We start from the raw sequence: 19,757 nt of genomic DNA on the forward strand, positions 1-19,757 counted from the left end.
TTCATTATTTATTCAGAAACTAAGATTAAACCTGCATTTAAAAAAAAAATCCTAATACTTAATCCTTATCCTTTTTTTAACTCAATTTCTACCTATTAAAATAATTTAGAAGTTGATATTACAAACAAAGAAAATTGTATATTCATTATCAACATGACAATAGTGTTTTAAGATTTTACTAAGTAACATGATTTTCCAGGTATAGAAATCCTACTTTTAAAATTAGTCTCTAATCATGTATCCAGGCTTTTCAAGGCCCCGGTTCATCAAAGAAAACAAACAAACAAAGTTGTTGAGGGGATGAATAAAAGATTTTTAGTTGATTTAGCTTGCTTCAATACTGGTTTTGCATATTTTAAATAATTTTAAGTCTTCTTGAGGCCCCGTTGGGCATTTGCTCCAGGTTCCTGGTTGAAATCCACTGGTTTAATGGATGGCAGGACTTTGACATTCCCAGTTGAACTAATAAGAACTATTCACAAATGCAGTGAGATAGTTGCCAAAGGAAATGCAGTTACCTATTTTGTTGCCTTCTTCCTGTTCTAGAGCTTCCTTCACTCGGTTGGCCCATGAGTCAAAAGACTCAGCCCGAACTTTCAGCCGATGCAACATGGCCAAGAGTTCGTCCAGAGTATAGCGATACCTATAGAGAGGAGGGGCCGAGAGCACATAAGACACGATGGACCCCAAGAATGTCATTAGTAAGAACTCACAGACAGGCACAGTACTGGTTTACCTGAGGTAGAGTTTTTCACTGGGGCAAGAGCAGAGGTCCTGTGCATGGTAGAGGCAGACAAGACGCTCCGGGCAGTTCGAACACGCCAGGGCTGAGAGGAAGCAGGTGGTTTTACATTTGTCACACTGCCTTTCATCATCAGGCAGTAACTCGAAGGCCTCCCTTTCAGCTTCCTTAATGCCCTGAGAGATGACACAACAATACAAAAAGCCAGCAACTTCATTTATTTGTGCGTGTTTGTGAGTGATGGTGTTTGACCAAAGAGCAGCTGTTAGGTATACTTATGCATCATGACCATTGGTTTGATTCACAACAAGCAAGATGCCAACTTAGTATTTTAGGCAGGTTAATTATAAACAATGAACAAGAACACATTAGGAGGAGAATAAACTGGAGACAGACAGACAATTATGAAACCATTTCATAAACAGCACAAAACAGAACTTATTATTATTAAACTACCTATTTACTGTGGAAAAACACCTGTTAAAATTAACTACATTAACTCAATAGTCTTTAAACACAAACTATGGTTAATTAACTTCAATTTATCAAATTCTAATATTATATTATAATATTTCATTTTGAATGATCTTTTATACTTAATTATTGTATTTTTAATAATATATTTAATCATGTTTATATAAAACTCTTAGATCAGTGGTACACTTCCATCACTCTGCTGTGCTTTACTTCCTGTTGTATATTTTTAAACTCTATTCAAATCTCTGGATCTTTTTTATTCTCCTTGCCCAGGTATTTTCCCTCATTTTGCAAACAAATCATCCCACTTACCCTTTCCAGCAGGCTTTTGCGTAGTTTTCTTTCCTCTTGAACAATGATGAACATTTCCCTGTGTGTGGCGGCAGCCAGGTTCAGATCCAGCTTCTCTGGGCACGCCGCCATCTTGCAGGTGAGTTCCTCATGAGAGAACACACAGTAGCGCCTCAGCCACCGGTAATGCTCGATGCAGGAGCGCCCTGTGGGCAGCTAGCACAGAGACAGGAAGAGGAACACCCTCAGTAACACACAACTGGCATACACACATTTAAAACTGGTAAGTATATTTAAAAGGTAGTTCTTCAAAGATCTAAATCAAGGAGTATTTATGTCTGATGCATTTCATTACCCAGTCTGCAGTGCAGAAGTTGACTGCTTCAGCAAAGTTATATCCCTGATTAAAACCACTGTGATAAGCTCGCGGAAAAGTGATGACGAACTCCCCAGCACACTGATTGGTCCGAACCACCTGCCAATAAAAAGATTCATTATGGCCAATTAATAGTTTTCACATGACATCACACTCTTATAAGAAAACCCACCTGGAGAGCAAAACAAGGCTTTCCTTTTGCCCACAAGTTATTTTTACCAGGTTTGTATGGAGTACAAATGTAGTAAGACAGAATGCATTAACAAGGTGTATATTGAATTTGGTTTTTTTATATCACTATGTACAGAAAGCAGACGAACCTAGACACGTAATGTGCAGTTTCTTGTTAAGCGTTTTTAAATAGAAGACCATTATAAAGAAAAATGTCAACCATATAGGGTGTTGCATTCATCAGCTCACCTGTATATAGTATGCATACTGAATTTGATCTTTTAATATCACAGTTTTAGCACATTAAGGCACTTTAAGTGTTTTCCATGTTAAGCGTTTGAGAATGCCCTGCTATTTTAGAGATTGAAATACTGCAGCGGATGCTTTATATGGACCACAAGTGCCCAAAACTCGCATTTTGTTCAAATATTTTTGTTTTTCTTCTGTCGAGAAGCATCTAAACATTTGTTGCTTGTAACAGATGGAAAATTGACAGCTTTGTTCTGCAGTTCTATGGATGTTTTGCCCTACAGGTCTCCATGTCAGTCACCTGACTGAAAACAATAAATTGAGACCAGTGTTTTGAAGGCCCATTCACACAAAGCTTGACAAAACAATAACACCAACAAAACTATTCACATAGAACTCACAAATTTTTGTATATAAAATATAAATCTCTTCAGGACACACGCATATACATATATATAAATAAATATAAACATACAGTAGGTACTCGACCAGAATACCTATTACTGCCAATCCACCGTGGCAAAAATAAACCAGTCACATTTCAAAGTCATTCGCGAAATGACCGCCAGGTGGCGCAAAGGGACATTTAGCGAATTATGTAAAAGTAGCCTACATTTTAAATAGAATATAGCAAACTTTTAGAGCAGAACTTTTTATGAATCGAAAGTTAAAATAGACCTATTTCGAAGTTATGCGAAATTATTGAGGAATGAGAAGACTGAAGAGTGCTTCTCTCGCGTGTGTGCACACTGACTGCTGAACAACAGACCTTCTGGGCATTTCTCAGTGAGAGAAGTTGTGGTCGAGTGGTAGAACTTGGGTTTCAATCATTTCGGTGACACCATTTCAAATCCTGAATAAACATGGTATTTCTAAAATTACCATCCATTTCCATTTTACACTAAGTAACAAATCTCATCCAACAGATACTGAATTTACATTTTCAAAAGCAGTTCTGTTAAAAACAATTAAAAATAAAACTTCATGGGATTCAATATAAGCAGAAAGATTTGTCACAAACATGGTTGTAACCTAAGCTAAGCAAGGTGCGATTTGCCAGTGGGGGATTTTATTGTAAGGTGAATTCAACATGCTGTCTTTGAAAGAGGCTATATATATATATATATATATATATATATATATATATATATATATATATATATATATATATATATATGTATATGAAGAGTTCAGATGCAAAAGCCTCTAAATGCCATTTGAAATTTTCTTCTAAAATGACCATTTTTATCAAGCTTGTATATTTAATTTCACTTAGTGAAATTACTGAACTTAAATATACAAGCTTGATAAAAATGATCATTTTAGAAGAAAATTTCAAATGGCACTTAGAGGCTTTTGCATCTGAACTCTTCATATATATATATATATATATTTTTTTTTCATGTGTATGAATGACACGCAGCAACATATAGGCTACATTATTATCAGCTGTATGATGTGTTTTTACCCTGAAATGTTTAAATTCGAGACTCAGCGTGCAGCGAAGGGAGACTAAATAAACATGCTAAAAAGTAGTGATTATGAATTATTTTAACTACGTTTCACTTGAATTCATCTGCTACCAGCTTTCAATCGCTCTGAATGAGCTGCAGCGCGGCAGCAGGTTACGCAACAGAGAATAAACAGAAACTTGTCAAAGTCTAAAAAGACAGCAAATACACCCCAAATTTTACCGCCAGAGTGGAACAGCGTTAGTAAAAGTATTATTCTGGTTGAGTAGCAACTGTATATATAAAATTTAATAGTAAACGTTGGCTGACAAATCAGGGAAGAACACGTCATGACTGATGACACCATCATGGAGCCGAGCGTGAGCCTCTGGGTCAGCGTTTCTAAAGTCCTCCGTTTTGTCCCGTCTTCACTAAAATGCCCTCCGGAGATTCAAAACGCAAAACTGAGCTGCAGTGTTTCTAAACTTCTCCCTTTTAGGACTTCGTTTTTTCCGTTTTAGTCTGGATGGGAGGTGCAAACGTAGCAAAAAATCCCCATTTTTAAACGAAAATGCAGAAGTGTGGATTGGGCCTTAGTAATACAAACTCATTACCTTAAATACACTAATGATAATGAGTATGCGTAAGTGTGTGTTACAAACCGGCACTCCGTGACTCATGAGTATATTCGGGTTCATGATGGTGACCAGCTGGTGGAGCAGGTCTGGCTGACACTCGAAGAGCTCAGGTGTGAGTTTCTTCATCACCTCCTCTAACTTCTCAGCAGATGATGATGGCACACCATACCATGTTTTGGGCTCACCCCTAAAACAGAGAAGTTTACATTACACAAACGTGGTCACAAGATGTGCTTTCCCAACAAATTTTACTTTTAAAAGTAAAATCTTTGCAAATATACTAAGTGACAAACTGCAAAGGCTGACAAAAGCAAACAAATCAAAAATTGTGTAATTGTCAAATAGCAGTATTCAGTGTCACATGATCCTTTAGAAATTATTCTTATATGCTGGTTTGTTGCTCAAGAAACATTTATCATCATCAATGTCAAAAACAGTTGTGCTGCTGAAAATTTTTGCGGATATTTGTTTTCAGGATTCTTTGATAATTAGATAAGAACAGCATTTATTTGAAATGGAAATCTTTGGAAACATTATACATGTTGCTGTCACTTTTGATCTATGTAATGCACTGCTGAAATCGTGTACATTTACAAGAGCTGCTCCATTGAAGGAGCTGAAAGATGCTACATAGTACATAACATAAAGCCTCTTTGTGCATTACCAGTGCAAATAGTTGATAGAGTAGCTCCAGTGGTCCTCTATGTGCCAACAGAAAGCGGAGAAAACCATGCCCACATACAGCCATGGCACCTTCATGCCTGAGATATCTGCATTAATGTGGCACAATACTGACTGCTCCAACACTGGCATAACGTTCAGATTCCAGCCGCTGCGGGCATATTCCTGCAATAGAAACAGGATGGAGAGCTTAATTAGCTATTTTTGACCAAAACTTTCAAAAATGAAAAGGTGAAAACAAATTACAAACCTCTTCCTCATCTGTTAAGTGTCTCTTGCCGTTGTTAACGGGAAAACCACTACCAAATTCCTTTGAGTGAATATCTGCACCATATTCTACAGTAACGTCCTCTTCAATACTGCTAACCAACCTCCAAAACTCCTTTTCGACCAGCTCAGTGGGCACCATCTAAAAATCACACACACAGATAAGTAAAGGACCAGCTTAATGTCAATGAAATGACTCATACTTGTGCATTAAGTGTCTGTGCACTGTAAAAAAAAATATTGTTGGTTTAACTTAAAGGAGCTAAACGCAAGTCTCTGGGTTTTTGCAGAACTACGCCCCCTCTGGCGACAAGCGAAACTGCAACCAGAGCTGTGCGCGTTCATGGAGGAACACACACACACACACACACACATGTACGTTTGCACGAGCTGTTCATAACCTAAAGAGCACACTGTGCGGCACACATCTTTTGTTAAAGTCATAATGAGGCAATACAGTAATAATTCTGCAAGTCATTTAAAATATATGAAAGGAAAGTCATTCGAGTAAATTACACACTTATGTGTGTGAGAGGGGGAAACGGGGGTAGTAGAAAACTTCGGTTTTTGTTTCCATCTATCTCCCTGTGCTTACTGTAGCCACTTATGATTGAATTATTATGGAAACACGTTCAGTTATCACTTTGTATAGGACCCGTTTGAGCCCTAGAGCCGACCGGAGATCTCTCCGTTTGTTGAAAGCTTCCCGATGCTGACTCTCGTCTTATTCCGACGCATGGCACTGGACAGACTGAAGTTTTATTTTCTGTCTCACGTGGAGTTTGCGTTGGGGTTTGTAATGAGCTACAAGCCGGTCTCTTTACGCGCCATATACAGATTAAATGAAGTGCACGTCACCGAAAGCAACAGATATGAGCTGGATTTTATTAATCATCGGCTAATTTCAAAATCAGCAAAGACAGCAATAAGAGAGATCGGCAACAGGCCTGGTAAGATCATTTCATTTCTTTACTTTTAATGAAGATGGTAGTGTTAAGCGTCTGCGACTTACTTTCACTTTGATTTGCGATAGATTGCGGCGCTGACTTGATGAAGGGGCTCAGCTCAGCTGCTCATCTGAGGTGATGCGCGTCGTCATATATGACTAAAATAACATGACATAACCTATAGCTTGGTTTCAACAACCAGATGCATTTACACTTGTCCAGTTTCGTCTGGAATGCGGCCCAGATCACGTCCTCAAGAGCGATCGGATTCAAATCCGTCTCGAATGCATTTCGGAGGGCATTTACACCCTTGTCTTTTCACGATCGAATAGCTATCCGATCACAGAAAACACATGAAGTGACCAGGTGTAAACAGCCCCTTTGAATCCATCGTCTACTTTTGTGGTAAGCTGACTAGAGTTGTGTCGCTCGAGTTGTCATCTCTGATACGCAGAACGGCGGCGAATAGCTCCACGAACCTGCCAGACATAGCCAGGCGAGCGTGAACGCACATGACGTCACGCCCAGTCTCAGATTCGAGCCCGAATCCCTCTTATATATTTCACTGTACAGAATTATAGAGGCGATCGCAGTGATCAAAGAAGGGCTCATTCAGCCCATCAGGCGATTGTTTAAGCATGTATGGGTTAGAAAACGGCTATTTTTAATATGAAAAGTTGCGCAATGCACCTTTAAAGTAAGTAACCTGGTTGCCTTAAAATTTTAAGTTGATTGAACTGGAAAAGGTGAGTTAATAAAATGAAGGAGATTAAATGAATCATCAGAAACTCAAAATAATAAGTTATCTCAACTAAATAAATTATTTAAGTTGATTTGACAAAAGAAAAAATGTTGTGATAACAAATCTTGAAAACATTTTTTTTACAGTGTGTGGTCTCAAGATTGAGTGATGCGAGGGAAAAAACACTCACATGAACGGGCATGTTGAAGTAGTCGGCTTTAAAAGTGTCGGCCATCTCGCCGAAGCTCTGTAACGTATACTCTCGCGTGGCCTGCTCGAAACCAAATGCTTCTGATGGCTTTTTACACTCCTACACAGAGAAAACACACATTTAACGTTGATTACTATACCAAGAACAATAAACAGCAAAAAGATAGTTTCAGTAGTATTTTTTCTACTGAGATATCCAGTATAACACCAGAATAAAAGCAAGTTTTATTTCCATCTGGTCTCTCTCACCTCTGCTATACATTTGGGACAGCGCCAGTTGCCCTTGGGTGGGTCTGTGAGAGGAGGTATCAGGCAGAACGTGTGATAATTATCATCGCACCCATCACAGAGCAGCAACTTCTCGTCCTCATCCCCGCGTCCGCACATCCGACACACAAACGAGTCCATCTGGCAGAGATTTCAGTTAGTGCATGCAAAATATCACATTCTTTAGTCTAAAGTTAGTAAAATCAAACGTGTCGGTTTATCTTGAAATTACATCTAGGTCAGATTGGAAATTACCTAAATTATCACTACTGTTGGCGCCAAAAACAAATGCATGCATACTGGCACACACTAGATACAGCACTTGCCTCGAGTACCTTATTGCTTTTATAAAACGGTTGCCACACAATATTTAAGTAAAAAACAATGTATAAGTGCAACTTTCTTGAAGTAAAATCACTAAAAGCCTTCCTTCAGCTAGAAAAAAAATAGTCCCTGACCATGAACAGCAACAACGTTCCAATGTGTAAAATGCATGAAAGCTCAAATAAAAACAACATAGAACCGCAGTGTTGCGCAGTGATCAATAGAACCGTTGGGTGAAGCGGTCGTAGCCGTGTTTTATCGTGAATAAAAGCACAGCTCTTGACCAATCAGAATCAAGGACTCGAACTAACCGTTTTATAAAATGTAAATATAAACATTTGTACTTTCAGAAGATGTAAAACATATGTAAACATACACAATACAGGTTATTTATAAATCCCTGAAGAAATTAGTCAGATTCAAGCGTTTACATGGTTAATGTTTTCATCAGCTCTACTACACAACACCATCCAATCAGATCAAAATTTAAATAGGATCTAGGCTTTTCAGTCCGACTCCGCCATCAATCCAGTCACCAACAGATTATAGTCACTGATTCATGTCTCAGAAGCACAAAAGTACTCTCAAACGTACAAACTGTGAGTTATTGAGGTTGCGTCGGAGTCTCATGGTCATCTTAGTGCAGGGTTCATCGCCGGGGTCATTCGAATCGCCAACGTGACTTTTGTCATCATCAACATCCTCCTTGATGATGAGATTTGGGGGTGGTGGAGGAATGTCTGGATCTGATTTCATGACCGGCGTCTCTGCTGGTTCATCCTTCACAGATGCAACACTGTCCCGCACTATTACCGTCTGCGGCAGTTCATCTAAAGAAAGGGTTTAATTACTGCATACGCACTTGTCATTTATAAAAACAGAAGCATATAGGAATAGCTAAACTGAAATGTAGTTCCTTAATATAAGTATGTGATGATCACTAAAATGTGTGTGCATCAAAACTGCAGACACAAACCTTTCTTTCGCGTCTTGTCTCGAGCTACAAGACCCAGGCCCATCATTTTAGGTCCAGCCCCATAGATCTGTAGTTTTTTCAGCTCAGGGTTCTTCTCTATGTCTTCTTCTGTAGGCTCAGGCTAAGGGGTGCAAGTGAAAGACTGTAAGTGAACTACAGTGACAGACGTGACGAAACATCTCAGAGGGTTTTCCTTAACCCTATATTTATCACTAAAAGCCACATATAGTTTGTTTAGGATAGCACGTGACTTCCAGTAAACACAGCTTTTTCCATGAGGGATCCTTGATTGTTCATGCTATCAAGCTATTAACGTTCCACTACTTTTCTCATTGTGGTAAATTATCAGAGAGATCGGCAAAATATTTTTCCTATTAAAATAACTGACTGAAAAACACAGATTTATCGATATAAAGCAAAAATGGTTGAGACACAGCACTGTATATGGATAAAGCAAAAGCAAACATGCATAAAGTTAGTTTTGTACCAGACTTGATTGCTATGAAGAGGGAAAAAAAACCCGATTAATTTAAACAATTAATACTGAATGGCATTTCTAAAGGGCTAAGTCTGTTATGAAATGACCAACTGCTGAAAGGGCTGGGCAATAAAACTGTCTTTACTCAGGTTTGCAATATATCTCCCTAAATTTAAAAAAAAGAGAAATACTACAATATTTTGAAATACTTTCAGTCAAAGGAACACCAAAAAGCCCACGTTGCCAAACACATTCAAAATGTTTAATATACAAATAAATTAAGTCAAAATCTACATAAATCAACAAAACATTTACCACACTGATTTTCCCTAAACAAAACAGCACTAACATAAAAAAACGGCAATATTCACATACATATAGAGCTAACAAACTAAACCCTAACCCTTAACTAAAAAAATGCTTAAAAGTTCTAAAACTCAGTAAAATTACAGAAAATATATCAAATATTTATATCACCACCCAGCCCTAACTGCTAAGTACGCAGAAGCACATGGAAAAAAAGCAGCGTTATGACCAGATTAACATCCATCACGTCAATCACAGTGTTTCTTTATGTTCCGTTCCTGAAACCGGTGTGATCTTAAAGCAAAAAACAACTCATTTTAAATTTGCTGCAAGATGAACAATATGAACCAGGCATTAAGAGAACAACAGGTTATTGCATATCATAGATTAGAAGTAATATGCAGCCAAAGAGGGGCAACCAGTCCACCACCAGAGGAAATGTAAGCAAGCCAGCATTGCTAAAAGTGTGGCAAGACAAGCGGAGTGAAATGTGAAAGATGACTGACTAACACCGAGGAAGATGGGATGGATGCACAAAGAGATAAGCAAAAGCAAGAGCTCAAAGAGTGAACGACAGCAAGAGGTCGAACAAGGGGTTTTTGAGCATGAGGAAACATTAGCAAAGGAGAAAGAAAGTGAGGGATAGGGAGGATAGGAAAGAACAGAGGGGGAGAGAGAGAGAGAGCAAGGCAGTACCGAGGAGATGTTCTGAGAGCCAGTTGTAAGAGGGTGGTGAGTTGGATCCTCTGGACCCTGCATGGGGAGACAACAACCAAAACAAAATGGATTCCAGAGAGACAGAAGGAAAAAACAACAACCATGTGCGACAGGAAAATCTGTGGATAACAACGTATTACAAATTTGGGTTTCTTTTTTTTATGTCTGAGGTGATTTAAATTTCAGATTTCAGGCAAAATGTTAAGCAAAAATTCAAATCAGCCTGTGAAAATGTTCACATGACTGTTCAGCTGCAACATTTTACTTTGTTGTGTTTGCACATGACTGTTCAAAGGATAACAAAATTAACCATTTATTTAAAATAACCTGAAAAATATTACATGTATACCAGTGAAAAGTTTGGACACACCTACACATTCTTTATTATGACTATATTTGACACATTTTTAAATAACAGTAGAAAGTCCAAGAGTCTTCACTATGAAAATAGCACAAATATATGAAACAAATCAAAACTATAATGTATATACCCCTTTTGCGCCGACGTCACAGTTACGTCACGGCGCTAGCTGGAGGCAAAACAAAGTGAAAACTGGAGGCGGCCAATGCAAACCAACACAGGAGCTTAAATTACTTTTATTATTATAAAATATCATCTTGTTGTGTTGTTTGGTGCAATTATCAATGAAAAACAAATATGCTGTATCTGGAACTTTTATTTCTAGAAAATATTCAAGTCATTAAAGTCCCCGTGAACCGGAAGTTGCAAACGATTTTTCTCCAGTGCTGTGACATATTTCCAAGTGAAACGGAATATTGAACAGAGGGCAGGGTTTTACTCTAGCCCTCCTCCTCTCCATCTCTCGCTCATAGCAAATTAACGGTTTGAGGGGAGTGGTTAAGCGTTTCCCCACCCAAGCTGTGAAACCTACGTCATCAGAAAAAGAAACCGTTCCAGACCGGAAGTAACATTTCAGATTTTGATTAAAGATTACCAAGGTAAAACATTTTTTTAATATATTTTTACTTGCACGGATTAATTGTTCACCACAAGACTAGTAATATGCGCTAACAAAGTAAATAGGTTCAATTTTGATTTCACGGGGACTTTAAAATCGCACCGAAATGTCACTCTTTACATTGCCGGCGTCTCGGCGCAGGCTCGGCAGAACAGCGAATCGTACACACAAGTCTTGTACAGGACCATATAGGCATCTAAAGATTTATATGCCCTCAGTTTCTCTTTACGATCGGTTTCTCTATAAGGTTGGTGTAGAAGTCAGGTAACTTAACGTTAATCCTGTCCATGCATTGAGTGAGCGTGTGACGGCTACGGGTCGGCCAATCTGGTTCGGTCCGTTAAAAATAACTTTTGAAAATAACAATCGCGGTCCTGGACAATGAGTGACCTTACACATTAAGATAAAATCTGATTTTCTTCAGTCATTGTTAAAAAAACAAGCTAATAAACCTTGCTAACTAGTGTTAGTGAAGCGGCCAGAGGGATCTTTCTGCCTCCACCTAAGCTCCGCCCACATAAAAACGTCACCATGTTTACCAACTGAAAAGGGGTCTATTGGGGCTTCTTTGACAGCCCTGCACACTATGGACATTCTCTCACCTAATTTTATGAGGTGTGTCCTGGGATGATTTTATATTCATTTAAAAAGTACCTATGTTGCACTATGCTATAAAATAATAAATAAGTTACATTTTTAAATACTATGTACACACAACTTTTTTTTTTTTTTTTTTGTCTACAAAGCTCATTTGAAACATTCTAGCAAAAGATTCACTTCAAAAGTTAAGATCGTGATAAGAATCAAGTGTGTCCAACTTTTTCCTGGTAGAGTGTTTTAGTTCTTTTTCATGTTTGAACTAGGACGTAAACCAACAGAACAACTGGTTTAGACAAAATATTAAGAGGGGAGCGGACATTCAAGGAACGGGGGGTAGTCTAATGAAACAATTACAATTGTTTAGTGAATCAGAAATTAGTGAGGGAACCACAAAAGGTTTTCGCTCAACTCTAAACCTATGAAGATGTCTGCAGCTGATACTACGGATAAGTGTATTATCGCTAATGCTATGAATCCATTGACCAAGCTAATGTAATGGGCAGGCAAATTAAAAAGCCAAACACCCGCAAAATAAATGCTGGGAAAATGCTGCATCAATGGAAATTATAGGGATGAGAATTGCATTAATATGTGATGAAAATGTATGGTTATTATGGCCAATGGTTTTAAAGAGACAAAGCGTAATGACAAATGAAAAGTAGAAAGTGATAAAAAAGAAGAGAGAGAGAGAGGGATGAGGGCAAGATGGACACAATGCTTTTTTTTAAAGCACAGGAAGCAAAGCATGCTGGGAAGTGCCTTGGTCAGTGCTGATCCAAAAGCGCTCATTCATCTCATAAAAACAGACAAAGCACATTTGGATGGATCCATTAAGCCCTGGACAGTTATACATTCATTAAGAGGAAAAGATTAAAGTCATCAGTATTCAAGTTAAGATTACTAAAAATAAAGATTACACTAGTAACTCGATTTGTATTGACTATTTATTAAAAGATCATCCTGCAAACGTTTATTTGGAAACTAAGGTTACACATAAATGATGCTTGTTTTTAAAATCACTGCACTGGCTTTTTTCAAATTCAATTTATCATCAAATACTATGTGCCAAAATTATCTAATGAAGAGATAATTTTATATAACAAGAAAATTACATAACATAAACAAGAGTTCAGTTTGAAAGTTAACGTACGCCATCCAGAAACATCACTCACCTCAGGCTGAAGACGATTGGCTCGTCGCCCATAGCTGTTCATCTTGGATGGCGGGACTGATTGGCGTAGAGGAATGGAGTGTGGTTTGTATTCCCGGTCAATCTCATCACTGTCAAACGGCTTGGGTTTGCATGGCTGGATATGACGAACACATACGTGTCAACCTTGCACTCATAATAAGGGCTGTATGTCTTTAATGTATACATTCAATATTCTGCTTAAAGGCCCGTTCACACCAAGAACAAGAACTATAAATATATCCTACTTTTTGGGGGATGTTGTGGCTTAATGGTTTGAGACTCAGACTGGTAACCCAAAGGTTGAGGCTTAATACCGCCAGGAAATGACTGAGGTGCCCTTGAGCAAGAGTTACTGGGTTGTTATTGGGTTACAATACTTGGCCTTAACATGTCACTATAACAATAACTTTATTAGCAGCCATCCACACCAGCGAATGACATAGTTGTTTATTCCAAGTGCGCAGCAGTTTTGTAGTCTGCCGCATTAAATGCTTATGGCGAGCTCTTTAAAGTAGAAAGGATTCTGATTGGAAAAAGAATTGTTCAGCAAGTGATTCCAACGATACCGTTTCTCTGTGACGTAAACGTTATAGTTGTGGTGTACTGCCCTACAAAGCAAAAAGGCAGTAACTGCAGTTTTGGTAAAGCATTAATTATTACAATTTTCATGACATTCAAGGCATCCTTTGTTATGTGACAAAACATCTTATGTTAAATGCGTGTCGTTTTAGAGAAAAATGGTAGTCGTTTGTACAGTAACTGCAAAAAGCCCTAGCAAAAGTCATTTTTCTCAGCTCTGCACTCTGCGTAGTTACTGCCTTTTTGCTTTGTAGGGCAGTGTAGACTCCTCAATTCCTTTATAACGTAGAAAGATCTACATCCTTATCTGTATTTCTATAGGCATCATCCTTGTTGTGAACGGGCCTTAAGGATTTATATTTTGTAAAAGACATTTACCTGCACCACAGAATATTCATGTGCACTTATTACAGGTAAGCATTTTCAAAGAAACTTGCACATGCACAATTTTTCCTGTGATTCTCTTACGTACGTAATTTTTCACAGTAGACAAATAACAAAATGTAAGTTCAAACTTTTCTTTTCTTTTAATGACTGTAAAAATAAAATTATCGATAGCTTTATTTTTCACAACTGCCCTCAGCAAACAGAATTACCTTTGTTTGAACTTGTGCTGAAATAAATGAATGTTCAGTTACAGTAAGCGTTTCAAACGAGGCCTTTATCCAAAAATTCACGTTCACACTGCCACCGACTTGAGGTTTCAAAGCGTCCGTAAGTCATTCATTTTCAACGGAAGCGGGCTTTTCTCAGCTGCAAGGAGCGTCAAATCCATCGGTGTTGCGTTTTGGGCGCTAATCAGAAAGTTGAAAGAAGCTCAACTTTATGGTAATGAGCTATGACGCAGTTCAGTGGCAAGTGGCGGCAAAACGCCAGCAACCAATCGGAATATAGACGTCCTTCGCGCTGGCTGATTCCGGAGAAACATACAATGTAACTTTCATTCCTACCAAAACATTAGTTCCGAGAACATGGAAGAGAAGCTAATAATTGCCGTTGCTGGGTTTCCTACAGGTTTCCTATCATTTATGAAATCACGTTGTTCGCTTATAGGGACGACATGAGTGCAACTTTTATTTGAAATATTTACGAACGCTTGTTTTAAAGCAGGAATGCAATTCATTTGCTCAAGGTGACACCAATTTGACCAATTACATTTATAACCTAATGCAAATAATAATAGCTATATGATTATCATTAATAATCAATAATAATCATTTTTTTTCCTCACCAAATGTGACCAAAATGGTTATAAAAATGCTGTCATTATAAAACATGGTTCCCACACCTTGGGCAGCTTCATATTCAAGGAACTTTCAAGGACTTTCTAAGGCCAACACTTTCAAATTCAAGAACCTAATGTGGGACACATGTGATGTCCAATAAACGTTGGGATACCATCGTAGTAGTTTTGTGCGCGCGTGAACGTCATGGCAACGTACAACACAAACCATAGATATCATATAGACACTAAATGCACTAATTGGCTGCTGGGCACTGAGAAACGCGGCCGCCACCTTAAACCGGACGTATTCCTATTGTGTTGCATAGCAGCAGTAGATGAGTTGATGAATTGCTCAAATCGGCGGACTATCGCTCGGGAATTACTTTTGAAAAGTAAGTAATATTACCTGACTAAAGTTTGTATTTTGTGAATTAAATATCCCATGTGTCCTGTATCATAGCTACATCCATGACCTTTGCAGCAAAAAAAATTCACGTGAAAATCAGTTTGGTATTCAGTGAGATATGAGCTGTCAGCACATTTAATGAATCATATCACCTGCCAAACAGATTAGACTGAGCAGAGCGGATGACCGGTTAAGATGGCGGCCCCACGGCTCGTCCGTGCCAATAGGCTGTAGCAGTCGATAGGGAATCTACCTATATGTTGTCTATGACAAAAAACCTCGCACAGGAAACACAACGCGTAAATGTGCGTAACTAACATAAATGAAGAAAGCTAGTATGCATAGGCCACGAAGTGTTGGCGAAATAGCACATTAGCGAACCGGAGGGAATAATATGATTTTTTTTTTCCAGAAAATGTTTTGCACAAAAAAAATTCAAGCACTTTCAAGGCCACTATATACGTTTATTTCCAAAAACTTTCCAGGGCCTTGATTTTTTTTTTTTTTTTTTAGATTCACAAACTTTCAAGGACCCATGGGAACCCTGTAAAAGGTTTTGCCCTGTAAATATATTGCTTGTTTTTTCTGTTTATTACATTTCATGTTGTGACGCTTCTATTCTCCCTGCAACGTCAGAGCATTCAAAGTGTCAACAAGCTTCCCCTTACTTTTTGACAAGCGTCCTTGACAGAGCGGACAGAGATTATTTGACGCTCAATTCGGCGGCGGCGTGAATGTACAGTAACGCTCACATTATTAAATTCTGAATATTACAATATCTGTGTGCATGTAAACACTTTCAGAGAAACATTATTGTACTGTACATCTTACATAATGCAAAATGTGCACATTTTTTCATAAAACAGCCAAAAAAAAAAAAAGGTCAAACGCTGTACCGGTAAACTGGCTCCGGACTGGAACATCTCAAATGGATAGACGATCCTCTCATAGTGGGACCTCAGGAGAGAGCCAATGTTTTTGCCAGGAGGATAACCAAGTTTTTGTGCCACGCGTGCCCAGCGTCTCTCCTTACTTACTGCCTCAAAACCTCCTTCCTCTGTCACAATCTACCACACAAGACATACAGCATACAAGTTATGGACATAGATCAATGCCAACCTTCATGTCCTTCCAGTTAATGCTGTTTTAAAGACCAATGATATACTTAGGCCCATCTTGTTTGCCTATTATCAATTAAATTACATTAACTCTATCAATTCCATGAAAGACTGCAGTATTGACCTTGGACAAGCTGTACAGATCTAGAATACGACGTTCTATGTTGGGAATCTTCAGGGAGGATCCCTGTATCTCCCAGAACTTGGCAATTCTGTCCAGATAATTGAGCTTCACTCTTGTCTCAGCCTGAGAAAAAAAAAAAACAGATGTGTTTCACTGCTTAGTCAACATAAGAACATGTGGGTCATGCTTCATGGAGTAAGACAGGTGGGTGATGAGATCAACAGGATGCAGCTCTGACCTCAAGCTCATTGAGCCTCTGAATACGTGGAGTGAAATGGAAACTGTCCACCTCCACGGCAAACGGTGGCTGCCAGTCCTGAAATACAAAGAAAAGTCAGTTTACACGTGAATATTTGAATACCGGCATGACCATAAAGTGATTGTTCACCCAAAAAAGCACATTTTACAGCACACAAAATATGATTTTTTGAAGAATGATGGCACCCAAACAGTTTTGTTGACCGTTGACTTCCATTCTACACGCAAAAAACTTGTTTTAGTTAAAATATCTTGTTAGAATACTGTAATACAGCTCTTGCAGGTTTGGAACAACATATCTTCAACAGAATTTACGTTTTGTGGGTGAAATATCTCTTTAAGCATGTAGAAAAATAACCAGTAGAAGAAAAACGAAAAAGCATGAGATGATTACGGGAGGTGGGCGAATCTTGCATATTCCAGACTTTTCTGCTATTGGGCGGATTTTGGCAATATATCCCAGTGGATCTGCAAACTCCTCCCATGACGGTTCAAACACTGGACATTCCGGCGGCGGAATAAACTCCTCCCCTCCATCCATTGCTCTGAAAACAAACAATTCAAGTTAAAAGGATATATACAAAATTCACTAAAATCAAACATTATATCTTCTAAATCAACAGCAAATACAATCGGATTGGCCTTCAAACAATCATATACATCATCCTTGCTGTTACACTGAAGTAAAATTGTTTTTATTCACTGTGATAAACGTTTCAGCAGTTTATGCCAATTCATGTTTTTAAACAGCACAATTATCCATGAAAACTTTTAACACGCATAATTGAAGGTTCAGAGTTCACCATATTGACACCATTGCTAGATCCATATATACGACCAGCTCAAAAGCAAATTTATCCAAATAAAATTGAAGTACATAAACTTGGCGAAACAGGTTTTGCATCTATTAAACTAAAGTGGGTGATGATGCATCCACTGAAGTAATCAGGAAGTAGACAAAGGAAAAAGTCATTCCACAAGTACACTGGTCGAAGGAACTGGAGAACAGAAACTAGGCCTAATTTCTAAGAAACACGCATGGAAATGCACCTTATATTATTTCTATTCTAATGAAACATCATATAATTTCTAAATTCAGAAATCCCCTGGTTTTGACCTTGTCTTCTAATCTCAGACCAGACAAAATGGGGGAGGGAGTGAAACATTGTTCATTTAGGCCTTGCCAGGAAAACACAAATAGCCTGCATATATCACCAAAACTGTGCCTTATAAAACAGGAAAATGCCTTATATGACACAGGCCTATCATTTACTACTACTTACAAAACCTTATTTATACTGGTATATTTCCATGTTATGAAAACGACAACAAAAAAGGATCACGTGACTAATGGTTCACACTTCATTTCCTAAGCTAAAAACGATTACATTAACTTTTCGTTTTAACGGGTTAATCTTGATAAATGAATAGCATGAATACATGTAATAAAAAGAACAGGGTCTCCACCTGTCTCGCTCAAATTATGACCCACACAAATTACATAAAGTTTAGCCATTTAAATCAAATAGATGTATTTGACAATGGCGTGACAGACGCCTAACGTTGGTTATAAATACAATAATGGTGGCAGTGGCTGTCTCTCAAAACATAGTTAGCTGCTTACCTAAACAAAAACATTAGAATTAGACAAAAACAGATTAAAATGGCAAATACAACGGTCAAAACTGCTTTCTATGATACACAGCACACCAGTGTTTGAAAGAGTCATAATCCCAAATTTCCTGTAGCTTTAGCCTGCTAACCGGCCTAAACTCGCGTGAGATTCGAGCAAAGCTTTTAAATTCGCTGATAATAGTAAGAAGACTATAAGAATGTGGTGAATGAACACTTTTTAGACGTATCTGTGAAAATTATGTGTACTTGGGATTTGCTTAGAAAGCAGTTTTATAGAAGTAGCTAGTTAGCTGTGCGGCTAATGATCAAAACAATAAAGCCTCACCATCCGTGTGTCAGTAAATTAGACCCACGATTAATCCAACAAACGATTCAATTGACGTTAAAGGTAAAACGAACCTCTAAACATCCAAAAGCATGACGACTTAAACAGATTATAAATCCAGTAGCACGTTACGAGGGCCAAACATTAGGACTCAACCCCAAGGAATGGCTGAGTTGTGGAAACGCACACCAGGTGATGATACTTTAACTTGTCTTGGGTCGCGGGTATAATGATGTGTGACATTTAAATGGACCATTTGATCGTTTACACCATGTAAAACATAAACACTTGCGCTAAATCGATATAAATTTAGCCATCAGTGCAGGTTGAATCTGAACAACACAGTCTTACATTTTTTTTGCACTTGGTCTGAGTTCTTCTTATTCTTCGGTGTCGCCTGAGCCGGTGTATTTATTATTTGTGTCTTTCTGGGTCTTGTATGATGATGATCACGGGGTCTATTGTTCGGCAGAGGGTCAGTCTCTGGGTGGCAGTGGCTCTGCGGCCTCCTCGATCAGCCCATCCCAGCACACACACTCTCATACACTCACATACACACACTCTCGTCCGGTTAAGAGGGTTGATGATCGCGGAGATCTTCTTTTCTACTGACTCCAGAACGTCCCCCGTAAGTTGACGTTTTCTTTATAATAACCACTTCGAACGCGTGCGCAAAATACACGTTTCCAATGTTTTCTATTCTCGGCACTTATCCACAGTTCATCCTGTCTGAACTACACGCCATCTTGGTTTCATCACGACCTAAGCACGACTCTCTCAAGATCCATTGATCTCAGTTGGGAAAACACGCACTTGACTGGATGCAAGCACGGTCTCATCCCTCCACGCTTCTAGTTACATGTAAACTAGTCCCCTGGACTCGTCCGATTTCATGCAGAAGCACGTAAATTATAGTCCTGGGTGCAATAGCAAATGCCTGCTGGTTTCAGACGTACTTTAAAGGTGGACTATATATTTTATAATATCGAATTGCGAATAGTTGTG

The 19,757-nt window shown here is 38.5% G+C and overlaps 1 protein-coding gene across 2 annotated transcripts in view; it reads right to left on the bottom strand.

Moving 5' to 3' along the window:
• Nucleotides 1-19,757, bottom strand: part of kdm5c (lysine demethylase 5C) — a 28,307-nt gene extending 8,550 nt beyond the window's left edge. The window contains exons 1-18 of one of the 2 annotated variants that reach the window (XM_039671832.2): nt 19,104-19,757; nt 17,187-17,337; nt 16,773-16,850; nt 16,535-16,657; nt 16,189-16,359; nt 13,063-13,197; nt 10,290-10,346; nt 8,810-8,930; nt 8,428-8,663; nt 7,492-7,650; nt 7,223-7,342; nt 5,327-5,485; nt 5,060-5,241; nt 4,420-4,582; nt 1,866-1,985; nt 1,532-1,726; nt 737-918; nt 519-643 (exon numbers count right to left, since the gene is read on the bottom strand). In XM_039671832.2, coding sequence (XP_039527766.2) covers nt 519-643; nt 737-918; nt 1,532-1,726; nt 1,866-1,985; nt 4,420-4,582; nt 5,060-5,241; nt 5,327-5,485; nt 7,223-7,342; nt 7,492-7,650; nt 8,428-8,663; nt 8,810-8,930; nt 10,290-10,346; nt 13,063-13,197; nt 16,189-16,359; nt 16,535-16,657; nt 16,773-16,850; nt 17,187-17,333 — 2,473 coding nt within the window. In that variant the 5' untranslated portion in view covers nt 17,334-17,337; nt 19,104-19,757. The remainder of the gene's footprint in view (nt 1-518; nt 644-736; nt 919-1,531; nt 1,727-1,865; nt 1,986-4,419; nt 4,583-5,059; nt 5,242-5,326; nt 5,486-7,222; nt 7,343-7,491; nt 7,651-8,427; nt 8,664-8,809; nt 8,931-10,289; nt 10,347-13,062; nt 13,198-16,188; nt 16,360-16,534; nt 16,658-16,772; nt 16,851-17,186; nt 17,338-19,103) is intronic. The other variant, XM_039671833.2, reaches the window with a different exon arrangement.

This window comes from Pimephales promelas, chromosome 14, assembly GCF_988280905.1.
Source record: "Pimephales promelas chromosome 14, fPimPro1.hap1.1, whole genome shotgun sequence".
Taxonomy (NCBI): Eukaryota; Metazoa; Chordata; class Actinopteri; order Cypriniformes; family Leuciscidae; genus Pimephales; species Pimephales promelas.